Genomic DNA, 13,690 nt, shown 5'->3' with positions numbered 1-13,690 from the left:
TTCTCCCCTTGGAATTTTTCTTTCTCGTTGGAATGTATCTATTCTGTGTATTCTGAAATATCTCCTCATTTCTGCTGAAACCCTCATCCATACCTTTGTTACCTCTCTAAATGATTATGCCACTATTTTGATGTCTTGCTGTTAAAGTTCTCATCCTTGTTTTCAAATCCCTCCATGGTCTTGCTCTCCCGTCTCTGTAATCTCCTTCAGCCTCACGATGTTCTGTGATATCTGCATTCTTCTAATTCTCAATCTCTTGAGCATCCCTAATCTTAATCCCTGCATCATTGGTGGCTGTGCCTTCAGTTGCCTAGGTCCCAAGCTCTGGAATTCCCTCCTTACACCTCTCTACCTTGTTTTCCTTCTTTAAGATGCTTCTGAAAATCTATGCCCTTTATCCAAGCTTTATCCATATGGTCATATGACCTAATAATCTCCTTATATGTCATACTTTGTTTTATAATGCTCCCGTGAAATACCTTGGGATGTTTCATTATGTTAAAGGCACTATAAATATAAGCAGTTGTATTTTTTGTTCCGTTCATGGGATGTAGGCGTCACAACATTTATTGCCCATCCCTAATGGCTCTTGTTCAAAGGGCAGTTAAAAGTCAGCCACGTTGCTGTGGGTCTGGAGGTAAGGACAGCAGATTTCCTTATTCGTTTTTACAACAATCGACAATGGTTTCATGGTATTCATCAGTCTTTTAACTCCAGATTTCTATTGAATTCAAATTTCACCATCAAATTGCACTACACTGCATTACCCTGGGCCTCTGGAATACCAGTCCAATGACAATACCACGATGTCACCGCCTCCCCCAATTTGTACTATGTTAAAAGGCACTATATAAATGCTGCTTGTTGTCATAACCCAGCATGGAACGAAAGAATGGTAAAATAGGCCTAACCCAGATTTTGCATAACCCTGTAAAGCAGTCTGCTTAAATGCAGTTGTGTTATGTTTCTAAAATATTTTAACAATAAAATATCCTGTTATATTAAATTGTAGTTGGTACACTTAGAAAGCTTATGCTGTAGTAAAATAATTATTAAAATCTGATGGGTATAATGGTTGTTTTCTTTAGGAAATGGATCAGTCACCTGGAGATCCAACATGGCTTGATGTAATAGAAAGAGATCTGCATCGCCAATTTCCTTTTCATGAGATGTTTATTGCTAGAGGCGGCCATGGGTATGATCATGCTTTTTTTATTTGATGTTTTTAAAGATGTAAAGCACAATGTTAAAGGAAAGGTGATTCTTATACAAAGGACAGTTTAAAAAAAATACTTAATCATTTAAATAGGTTATTTTTATTACAATGTGAAACCCTAAATCTATCCATCCGAAATGATACTCTATGTAAACAGACATGCTGGAGTGAGGTGCGGCAGCTCTGTATGAAGCTACAACAAATAGGACGCAAAACTTTTAAGTTGACTCTTGAACAAGGATTCTAATAAAGAACAAAGAAGTACTTTGGGTAATTTTGGTGCCTTATTTCTTAAGTATCTTATTGTATTCGCACCTATTTAATTACATTTATGAATCCTTTGTATTCAGAATCCTTTACATTTTGTGTTTCTTTAAAGCTTACTGTTCGATGTTACTCTCACCTCAGTTGAAGGGCTGTGGGTTAAAACCACACTGAGATTTGAGTTCACAATCCCAGCAGACACTTCAGTACAGGACCAAGAAAGAAACGAATTCTTGCATTTATATGGTGCCTTTCATGATCTTGGGACGTCCCATTAATTCACCTTGCTTACATATTTCAAGGTTCAGTAACTCATCAAGCTAGTTCTTTCAGTGATATTGGTAATTACTGCTCAAATATGAACAGTGCAAAAGTTAGGCAGAATTTTAATAATGTAACTTTTAAAAGGTACTGATGTGTGAATGCTCCCTCTTCAACTTAATTTAAAAATGGGGAATATAATTGTAATGCTTAAATTTGAGGGGAGTTCAAGAGCTGAAGGTGGGGAATTTTTGTGAAACCAGGTAACAATGTTTTTAAATTGAGACCTCCAAGTTAAGCATAACCTGAGAAGTAGTTGGGGCACTTACTTTAATGTTGACTTTATGTATCCAGAGGAAAAAATTGAACCTATGGATATTTACAGTGAAGCAAGAGGATAAAAATGTGCCCATAACCAAACCTAGGTCTAAATGTCAAGGAAATTATGATTTTTCTTTGTTTTCTTGTGGCTTTTCAAAATTCAATTGATTCTTTGTTTATTTTAGGCAACAAGATCTTTATAGAGTTCTAAAAGCATACACAATTTACAGACCAGAGGAGGGGTACTGTCAGGCACAGGCTCCAATTGCTGCTGTCCTTCTTATGCACATGCCTGCTGAGGTAACTGAACAGCATATTTTTTCTCAACGTTTCGAACCAATTCTGAAAGTCTATTTGGAGAAAATTGCTTTGTGTGTTCAAAAATTCCTGCAAAATGGGAAGCTCCATAGCAGTGTGTAATGTAAATTGTAGGCCAGCACTTCCCCACAGGGAGGGAAGGAAGAAGGAAAAATCAGAAGTAGAATTGAACCACCACCCCCCCATCAACTACTGTTGCCTGTCTTTGTCTCTGCTTGCAGAGAACCATCAACCTCTAAGACTGTGACCTAGCTAACTGGGAATGGTGCCTGGAATGCCTCCAGGAAGAGAAGTAAACATTTAAATGGTTGAGGAGAGAGTGCTTTTTTTTAAAAAAAAAGTTCCTGGTTCCCCTCCCTACCCCCACCTCCTTTCCTGAAGTTAACAATTCATGCTTGTATGAAGTTCCACAGGTGGCAGCCTCCTGTCGCTACATACAACTGCCATTGTTTCCTCACGTACGAGGCTGTGCACGGTGTTGACAGAATGTACGTGCAAATGGAATATTACTATCTACTTCAGTTTGTCACATTTCTGATATTGCATACTGTCTAATGCAAATTTCTATGTCATACTTTCACTAGATTTGCTCATGTTTCACCTTCAGTAAACAATAGTAAATCGCAATTTAGTAGCTTCATGTGTGAATTGATTTTCCAATTAAATTAACTAGTTAGGAACTATTAAACGTTTTATATGAAAACAAATTAAGAATCACCAGTCTGTAAGGTCTTTCCAATAAAAGTCATGCTGGAGCAATTCAAAGCTCTTAAAAAAACATTTATTTCATCAAATTTATTTCATCAGCTATTTTTTACCCATCTGGTTTGACAACTATGGGATGAAATGTTTTTTTCTCATATTTGATAAACTTTCAAAAATAGATCTTTTAGAACGTGATTGAAACTTCTGTATAGGATTCTTTTGTGCCTGTGATTACTTTCATTGAAGTTTTTTTTCATTTGGAAATCTTGCCTTCACCCAAATATCTTGTGCCTGCAGTTGAATTTTCTACCCATCTTGCAATGCCCCTGTACGACAATATGCAGTATTGTTTGGCATTCATTAACATAATTCTTCATTGCAATTGACAAAGTATGCCTCCTCTTGTGATGGGATTTCTAATTAACTTTAATTTCAAAATAGATTGAACAGCTATATGAGGTTAGACCACACCTGGAGTACTGTGTTTAGTTCTGGACACAATGGGCAGAATTTTCTGCCTACCGGGCGGGCGGGCCCGACCCAATCTCCCGATGGGTGGGAAGCGGGCCCCGCCGCCATTTTAAGTGGGCGGGCCAATTAAGGACCACCCATTGTGACGTCCGCCGGGAAGCGCAATGCGCTTCCTGTGCGGGTGGGGGGGATTCCCCAAATGTGAGAGTGCGCTCTTTCACACATGCGCATGAAAGAGCGCACATCTCCCTGAGGCTAAGTGCTGCCTCAGGGAGATTGCTGACAGTTGTAAAAATATTTAAAATAGAGGGAAAAAAATCCTTAACATGTGCCCCTGTCCCCCTCATGTGACAATGTCCATAAATTTCACTAAAACTTTATTAAACTTTTTAAATCCCTACATGAAACCTCATCCCGCCGCTGGATGAGGTTTCATGTTTTTTCTAGTTCCCGCCGGGGCTCCTGGCCAACCCACCAACCTTAAGGTTGGATGGGCAGGTCCTTTAATTGTTTTAATGATCCTGTCAATGGCCTCAATTGGCCATTGACAGGTCGGCCGTCCGCAGCTGATTTTGCTGCGGGCTTGCCTTCCTGAAAATTTAAATGGGGCGGGATGACGTTGGGAGTTCCCCCCAATGTCATCCCGTGCCATTTTACGTGTTGGCGAACGGGCCCCGCCCCCTGCTCGCCGACAGCAAAATCCAGCCCCACATCTTAGGAATGATATATTGGCTTTGAAAAGAGTGCAACATAAATGAACTGCCTGAGCTCTATAGATTAAATTAGGAGGCGTGATGACACAGATTAGGTTTGTGTAAAGGGTGATTTGATCCAAGCTTTCAAGGTATTAATTGGGAACTGATAGGGTAGATGGAGAGAGAGTATTTCTGCTGGTGGGGTGTATAAGATTAGGGGACATAGCCTAAAAACTACGGCCAGGCCTTTCAGGAATGAAATTAAGGAACACTTCTAGAGGCAAAGGTGGTAAGAAGTTTGATACACTCTTCCAAAAATGGGAGGCGATGCTTGGTCCATTGTTAAATTTTAAAATGGAGATTGATAGATTTTTGTTAATCACAGGTATTAAGGGATATGGGACAAAGACAGGGATATGGAGTTGGACCACAGATCAGCCATGATTCTTGTTCAGTGGTGAAACAGGTTCGAGACTAAATGGTCTACGCAAAGCAGCTATAGAATGATTTATTCCTCACTTTAATGAGCGTATATCACCACCTGTAGAAACTTGTCATTTTGGGTCTTGGTTCGCAATTCCACGTCTTATGCACCCTACTTGTCTGAATCCTAACGGCTGACTTAGAAGAGTCTAATCCAGGAGAATATTCCATTAGCAGATAGGAAATATCTTAATTTGCTAGATGTCAAAATATAATGATGCTAATTAACAGCATTGTCTAATGTATTAAGTGTCTTTAATTTCTGTATTGCTGCTGTTCTCAGGAATGTGTAGATTTAATTGCTTTCCTTTTTCTATTTCATAGCAAGCTTTTTGGTGCCTAGTTCAGATTTGTGAGAAATATCTTCCAGGATATTACAGTGCTGGATTGGTGAGTTTCTAAACCTACTGATGGAGTTACTTAGAAATACTAAAACACCAGGACTGTCAACCACAGGATTATAGTGTGTGGGTGCAGGGGGAATATGTGGCAGAAGGAAATAGTGGTTAGAACTCTGCACTTTTATAGGTATGCACAGTGGTACAGACCTATTTCTATGCAACTGGCTATGTTTGTCTAAATACATATGAGAAATATGGTTGTAAGATGTTTCTTTCACTCGGTCTTTTTAGAATATTTGCTCCTATCTTGGGGATATTTTTACTATATTATGTAGAAAAATGTCAGAGTAACAATGTTACAGTGTTACGATCTCCATAGAGACCAATAACTTCTAAAAAGAAATTTGAACTTCTAGCTAATAGCTGAAAGGATGACAGCACAAGATTTCACATTTTAAGACTTGTACTGTAACAAAAGACTAAAAGCACCAATAGCTAAACACTATCTTTGTAGGCAACTTAAAAGACAAAACAGAACATACGCCTTTTATCTTTTAGCACAACTAAAAACACACTTCACAGGTATACTTTACACTTCCTTTTAAATAGACATTCAATTCTCCCGGAACCAATCCAAGGTGATTCTTATCTCCAGAGGGTTTATCTTTGTTCCTTTCCTCTCTCAGCTTGCGAACTTTTAATCTCAGAACTGTCTTTCACAGTGAGGTTTTTTCCCCCAAAGATTCTCCCTCTACCACAAGCCAAGAGAATCTTCCAGCTTAATTTTAACTCCTCATGAATTCGGTCTTTTCAATCTGAGCATCAGCCCCCACACTTGATTCTTATGTGGTGAGCTACAGCATCTTGCTGCCTATGGCTGCTCTCCCTCTCTCAGATCCTGGCAGATTGCCTGTGTCTGTAAATTTTCAGGAATATCTTAGACCCCTTACCTCTCCATAGCTGATCTCCATGGCGATGTGAATCACATGGGCCTTGAATCCAGGTAGAAATGCTGATTGAAACCCCAACCTCTCTTGGAGATAAATAGAGAGTTTAAAGCACGCTGTTTATAACCTGTCATTCTGAACATTTCTGGGACTTTGGAGACTCTCAGTGTATCCACTAGTTAGTACATAGGCTGCTGCTAATGTCTTCAAATGTAAGCACCTTGCACCTTCTTCCCAGTAAAATAATCTGGGCCCCCTTTAATGTCTAATAATCAAACCACCCAGACTTGCTGTCAGGCAGAGTTCAGAACAGGTCACATAACCAATTTTCATTTTACCTTAAACTAAAGACACAGTTCCAAGACAATCTTATAAACCTCCATAATTGTAACACCAGGAATTCTAAAGTATTTAGTAATTATATGCTCAATAAGTTATAAATGCAAGACCTCTTTTCTGCCAGTCACTTCTGGTTTTCATTCACTGATTTAAAAAAAAAAATTGTCCTTGTTGACTGCTCTTATTCAAATCATTGTTAAATGAAGCAGTATAGTTTTGCTTTGGATTCAGGTATTATACAGAGTTATTTTTAAGAAAAAGCACAACTTTTACTCTCATCGCTTAATTTAAGTTTATAATTAATTAAAGAATTATATGACTAGGTAAAAAACTTGAAAAATGGCTTTTTTTTTGGTTAAAAATCAAATTTTGTTTTTAATGAAACCAACTTTTGAAAATTTGAGGTGTGATGTTTCAGTTAGATAATTTGGTTAAATACATTTCATAATATTGACTTTCATGTCCACATGGCTACATTTTCAAATTTTATATTTTAGTAACATCCTTAAAATTATGTGCGTTTTGACTGTGGAGTTAAGTTTGGGCTCTCATCATACCTTCCCAAAGTGCCAACTTATAGTCAAACTCGCTACAGAGGATAATGTTCAACCTTTAAACTTCCACTTTCACAAACACTTGGGCATTGTATACTTCTTGCTCTTTCACATAAGGTTTTACTGTTCAGTTTATACCTAGCTCTCAAGCCTACTTGCTAAACACAGTTGCCTTTATCTCTTGCTTTGGCAGCTATTCAGTTTTGCTGTTTTCCATCGTGAGGGAGCTTAATTTCCTTTCGCACTTGGACAGTGCCAATCTAGCCTCTGTTGCCAAAAGCTTTTTTCAGCTAAAGTTATATACAGTAGTGGCATTGTGTAGGAATTCCTCATGTGAATCTCGTACACCGCCTGGATTGCAAATAAAGCTCCATAAATGAAGTGCCATACGTAGTTGTCTGGATGCAAGAGTTATTAGAGCTCAATTAGTTGTTTGTAAATTCTAAAGATATGTACAGTATCTTACACTTGTCATTAGCTGTAGAAAAGTGCCACATTGCTGTGGTTGCTCTTTTTCAAGATATGGTTTATGGGATTTTATCTCTATGTTGAGTCATAGGTTTACATATTTATCAAGCATGCTGCCAACACTGCAGATGGACAGTGTACATGACCTCCATTGTGTTTCTGTAACTAGTAGGGTTACAAGCTACAGTGGGTGCTGGAAAAGATTAAATGTAAATGCAATATTTTATAGTTTTTGATTTAATAATACATACTCTATGTCAAAATTTTTTTATACAGGATGTCTTGATTGTAATTTATTCCATGCAGCATCATTACTTTCATAAAATTCCACCAAATTTATGTCCCCCCCCCCCCCCCCTCCATTTTCTACACACCTCCCCTGTGCTGTGCAATTCCACAGATGTTGAGAGCCCTTTGATGTTTCACCCAAGTGGCTACTCTTAATACATGAAATGAGCGAATGTGATCAGATGATTTGACTATAAAGTGGGAATCATACATGAGCCTGCTCACAATGCAGCTTCCAGCTGAAATTCCCCTTCCCTTGTACTGAAGATAATTTTAGTACCCCTGCTTATTTACGAATGGACTCAGTATTGAGCTGAATACTTTCTGATCTAAAAGGCTTAGTACTACACTGGGTAGTGACTTTCCAATAAATGTTTTCAATGGATAGCTTTAAAATATTGCTTTCAATGTCCTTAATCCTGCTACTAATTACCATTCAAGTTTATTGTGAATTTAACAAATATTACATTAGAACATACAGATCAGGATAAACTTGACTTGTACCTATGACTCCTTCATTTCCAATACAAACATTAATTCTGTGCTGAATTTATCCTGTATCCCAAAGATTGGTTTTGCATTTCATAACTACAGTTCAAAACTATGAAACCCCATCAAAGGTTACATAGTTTAATTACTGTCCAAAGTAGTTTCAAGCTAAACTTTTTCAGTGGGAATTGGCATATTTTCATAACTCTGATTTGTTCCTCAGGAAGCAATCCAGTTGGATGGGGAGATCTTTTTTGCCTTGTTGCGTAAGGTTTCACCAGTGGCGCATAAGCACCTTAAAAAGTACAAGATTGACCCCATCCTCTACATGACGGAGTGGTTCATGTGTGCGTTTTCAAGAACTTTGCCATGGGTATCTGTGCTGAGAATTTGGGACATGTTCTTTTGTGAAGGTACATAACCAAAACTGTTGTGTTTTGTTGGCTATTTTAACACCGGCATCAGCCATCTGATATATAGCTGATGCTTAGATACAAGCTGGCAGGATATGACCAATATTTTGCAAGTTTATTTAATGGCCTGACTGCAAGGAAATTCATATTAGTGGCTTGCCTGATCTAACTTGTGAATTTTATCCTTCCTGATTTAAGCATTCAGCTTTTGCTCTGCACCTTTTCCAACTACGTATCTAAGATTGGGCACTCTCTCTAGGGAGTCATCAGTACTTTCCTATCCCCTATCTTGTAACACATGATATTGATAGTCATGAAGTGCCATTTGTGTCCTAAATTTATCTGTGCCCATGTATTGTGTTGCCTACCATTTTTGAGGTTAATAACACAAGTGAGATAAGTTTGTGCAATCTCAACTTGATTTGTAGAGATCATGGGCTCCTTGGGAAAAGTTGCTTCTAACTGGGCTAAGGAACATATCTTTTTATTTCTGTTAGACTGTTGTAAAAATCATATCTTTTTATTTTCTGTTGGATTGTGGACTAAAATTACAATGGCTGCAGTTTGAAAGACATGTCCACTGGAACAGGATGAGAGATATATACAATGTTGCAGTCCTGGAACAGTGTGCCATGAAAGACAGGATGGTGCCAGAAAATGGGTCCTGGACCAAGAGAGCTTCCTGGCCAGAACGTTTTAATTGGCTTCTGACCAGGTTTTGTGTGAGAGCAGTGCAGCTGAATAGCTCCTAGCCTGAAAGGAACAAGACCTAAAACCTCTTTCTCCTGTGTGTGAAAGATTCCAGTAATTCCACAATAATAGTTAGCTGGCCTTTTTTCCTCTTATCTCTATAACCTGCTTTCTCTCTGAAAACCCCTGTCAGGAGGCAAAGGGGAAAATCACTGTTAGAGACATTGAAAGGCAATTGCTCAACCAGTGAACCAAATACTGAAAGTGCTGGAAGACCATCTCATGTCATCAACAAGAACTGAAAGGAATTTGGAAGACATTGATCAAAATCAACCCATCGAATCCTGTACTCCAGAATTGATGCAATTGAACTGTTTTATCCCACCCTTAAAATCCACATTTTTGTGTGTCTTATGTGTCTTGTATGTGTGTGTATAGGGATTTAAGAAGGGGGTAGAGTTTAAGTTAGTGTTAGAAGTTAGCAGTTCATATTTCTTTCTTTTGCCACTGGTTAACGACAGTTTGCTCAATAAACAGTTATTTACTTATTGAGTTTACAAACCTGGTGCTCGCACTCTGTTAATCTAAATTAAACAGTTAGATAGAATGGGGAAAATCTGGTGGTTTGATCAACTTTTTCACATTTGCTGCGGCTCAGGGAGCAGTGGGACTTGATATTATAGCGCACTATCCCCAGTGAGTCGTGACACCGGCACTAAATCTGTAGTCTCATTGAAAGTTCAGTGGGTAGCGACATGAGAAATAGAAAATGTAATTATTGCAATCTGGGTGATCCTCTGAGGTTGAACCCAAGATGCATTGTAGGGAGTGCTTTGTTCTGTAATTAACCATGTTACAATTGGCTAAGGATGCTGGATGATGAGAGAGGATGAAATATGAAACATTTCATTTCTCTGCCCCACATTTCTCACTTTGAGCATTATGATTATCAAATAAACAAAGATTTTTTTAAAATAGAAAAACTGGCTTTTTAAGAAATTCATTCATGGGAGTTTGGGTATCACTGGCAAGGTCAGCGTTTATTGCTTATCCATAATTGCCCTTGATAGCATAGGTGAGTGTGAAGCCACACAATTGTTGCATTTTTCTTGAAGCTATTTCCCAAAATTTAAAATTGCAAATTAATTCGGAACGAGCTGGATAAACTCGTGGATGAAGGGAAATCAATAAAATTCTCTGTTTTCTAACACTGTACCATATGGCGTATAACATTATTTGAAAATAAAACTGGAAATGACCAGTTTGAGATGATTTTGATACAATAAAGTTTGAACATGTATAAGCTTTTTTTGAAATCTTGACGATTATTTGGCTTGCCAGCATTACTATTTTCAGTTCACTATCTATTCTTAAGAGTACAATTTTTCTGCTGCTCTGCTCCTTATGCTCTAGTTTGAGCCCTTGGTCAGCTGGGTGAATGTTGGTAAAGATGCTTTCCTTAACCATTTGAGTGCTGCAAGACTATTTTCATTATTTTAAAAACAAAATTAATAGTCTGGTGTAAAAAAATTGTACAATAGCCTTTTGAAAAAAGTGAAACAAGTAATCCGTAGCTCCAAGGTTGAAAACAGTTGCCTTACTCATTTGATTTAGTAGTTTCCTAAAACAATGCAGATTATGTTTGACCTTTGCAAAGCTAAATATTCATTTTGTACCTGATGCTGTTAATGTGGCCAATTGCTATTTGCTTTTCCATTTTTGCTCTACCCAGGTGTAAAGGTGATATTTCGCGTTGGCCTCATTCTGCTGAAATATACGCTTGGCTCCTCAGAAAAACTGAAGAAGTGTCAGGGCCAGTATGAAACCATGGAAAAACTTCGCAGTATTGATCCCAGATATATGCAAGATGGCTTTCTTGTGCGAGAGGTAGGAATCTAGTCAAAATTACTGCCTTTACATCTGAGTGCAAGATGATGGTATAAGTAACATTTTGTTGCAAGCCATGCTGAACTGTCCTGAAAATTTGTGTGCTCCCATCAGAAGGAAAGATTGACAAAGCTACTATATTCCAATTTAAAGCAACTAACTGGGAGAAGGAAAGATTTTGATCAGCCTTGGTCACTTATGTAAATGCAAGTTTTTGTAATACAGCACATTAAATGTAGTGAAGCATCCCAAGGCCTTTTACAAGAGTGTTATTAAACAAAATTTGACTCTAAGCCACAAGTAGATTTTAGAACAGACGACCAAAAGCTTGATCAAACAAGCAGGATTAAGGAGTGTCTTAAAAGGAGTAAATAGACTTGGAGGTGGTGATTGTTCCAACAGAGGCAGCAGAGATTTAATTGAGCTCCAGTTTGTGGAATGCGCAAGATAGAAGGCCACTTGAGAGCATTGGAATAGTCATATCTGGAGAACAGATGAGTGCTACAGCAGCAGATATGCTGAGCATCAGAGACAGTTGATATGGGATTGGAAGTCGGCAGTTGGATGGAGAGGATATAGAGATCAGAAGTACCACTCATGGTAAATAAGACACTAAATGTTGTGATAAGTCGGGTTGAGCCTCAGTGAGCGGCCAGAGAGTGTGATGGAATTGGTGGTTAGAAAACACATTTTGTGGAGAGGACCAAAAGCAATAGTTTCAGTCTTCCATATATTTAACTGGAGGAAATTTCTGCTCATCCAGTACTGCAAACAGCTTGACCATTCGGAGGTTTTAAAGCGGCTGAGCAGAGTGGCTCAGTAGCACCACTGCAGGCTGAGCTGGCTGAATCCTAAAGACTGGATCTGTGGCAAGTGATGAGGGAGCCAACAAGATGGAAAAACAAACTTGACCTCATCCTTACCAATCTGCCTGCTGCAGATGCGTCTGTCCATGACAATATCAGTAGGAGTGATCATTGCACAATCTGTGTGGAGATGAAGTTCCGTCTTCAATTTGAGGATACCCTCCATTGTGTTGTGTGGCACTACCACTGTGCTAAACTGGATAGATTTCGAACAGATCTAGCAACTCGACTGGACAACCATGAGGCGCTGCGGGCCATCAGCAGCAGCAGCAGAATTGAGCAACTCACCGGACATTCAATAGCATTACCATCACTGAATTCCCCCACTATCAACAACCTGGGGTTACCGTTGACCAGAAACTGAACTGGACTAGCCATATAAATACTGTGGCTACAAGAGCAGGTCAGAGGCTAGGAATCCTGCGGTGAGTAACTCACCTCCTGAGTCTCCAGAGCCTGTCCACCATCTACAAGGCAGAAGTCAGGAACGTGATGGAATACTCTCCACTTGCCTGGATGAGGGCAGCTCCAACAATACTCGAAGCTTGACACCATCCAGGACAAAGCAGCCTGCTTGATTGGCACCACAACCACAAACATTCACTCCCTCCTCCACCAATACAGAGTGGCAACAGTGTGTACCATTTACAAAATGCACTACAGAAACTCACCAAGGCTCCTTAAACACCTTCCAAATCCACAACCACTACCACCTAGAAGGACAAGGGCAGCAGACACATGGGAACACCACCACCTGGAAGTTCCCCTCCAAGCTACTCCCCATTCTGACCTGGAATTATGTCACCGTTCCTTCACTGTTGCTGGATCAAACTCCTGGAACTCCCTCCCTGACGTTAATCACTGTGGGTGTGCCTACATCACATGGACTGCAGGGGGTCAAGAAGGCAGCTCACCACCACCTTCTCAAGGGCAACAAGGGATAGGCAATAAATGTTGGCCCAGCCAGCGAAGCCCACATCTTGTGAATATTTTTTTTAAAAAAAAACTGGGTGTTGTCAGCGTGCGTGTGGAATTTGATGTATATCTGAGGAGCTGCATGTACATAAGAAATTGAGGGGACCAAGTATTAGGGACTCTAGAAACTATTGAAACTGGAAGAGAAGTCATAGCCATTACAGTACAGGCCATTTTGCCCATAGAACCCATGTCACTTTAGAGCAATCCAGTCAGTCCCATTTCTCCCACTCTATCCCATAGCTCTGCAGCTTTATTTCCTTCAAGTGCCTATCCAATTTCCTTTTGAAATCATTGAAGGCATTTCAGGAGATTCTCCAGCTGCAACTTGATGGCTAAAAATGAATTACCAGAGAAATGTCAATTATTAGCTAAAATTTTAATATGTTTTCTATGTTCCAATAGTCTATGAACGATATTAAAAGTTCTAACGTTTTTGACTTATTTGATATGCAAAAAGAAGTGCCTGACTATTTGCAGAAATCAAAGTAAACATAAACATGTGATGCTGTTGTGGAAAAAATACGCATTTTAACTGAACTTTGCAGTTAGACAAGGCAAAGATTAGTTGATACCAGTGAATCTGGGTGGGGCGTTTGCATCTCCTGAGAAATTTCATTGAGTCTGCATTTTCTGCAGCACATTACTTCAGAAGAACATGGTTCCCATTTGCAGGGTTTATATTCCCACAAATCACGG

At 39.1% G+C, this 13,690-nt stretch overlaps 1 protein-coding gene across 1 annotated transcript in view; it reads left to right on the top strand.

Annotated features, from left to right (window-relative positions):
- The window catches only part of LOC144687751 (TBC1 domain family member 10A-like), a 65,510-nt gene that overhangs the window by 36,642 nt on the left and 15,178 nt on the right, over nt 1-13,690 (top strand). The window contains exons 4-8 of the mRNA XM_078554230.1: nt 1,089-1,195; nt 2,248-2,362; nt 5,059-5,124; nt 8,384-8,573; nt 10,996-11,150. Of these exons, the coding sequence (XP_078410356.1) occupies nt 1,089-1,195; nt 2,248-2,362; nt 5,059-5,124; nt 8,384-8,573; nt 10,996-11,150 (633 nt within the window). The remainder of the gene's footprint in view (nt 1-1,088; nt 1,196-2,247; nt 2,363-5,058; nt 5,125-8,383; nt 8,574-10,995; nt 11,151-13,690) is intronic.

This window comes from Cetorhinus maximus, chromosome 12 (genome assembly GCF_964194155.1).
Source record: "Cetorhinus maximus chromosome 12, sCetMax3.hap1.1, whole genome shotgun sequence".
NCBI lineage: Eukaryota > Metazoa > Chordata > Chondrichthyes > Lamniformes > Cetorhinidae > Cetorhinus > Cetorhinus maximus.
Note: the sequence above shows the minus strand (reverse complement) of the source record. Positions and strands in the feature narration are given on the sequence as shown.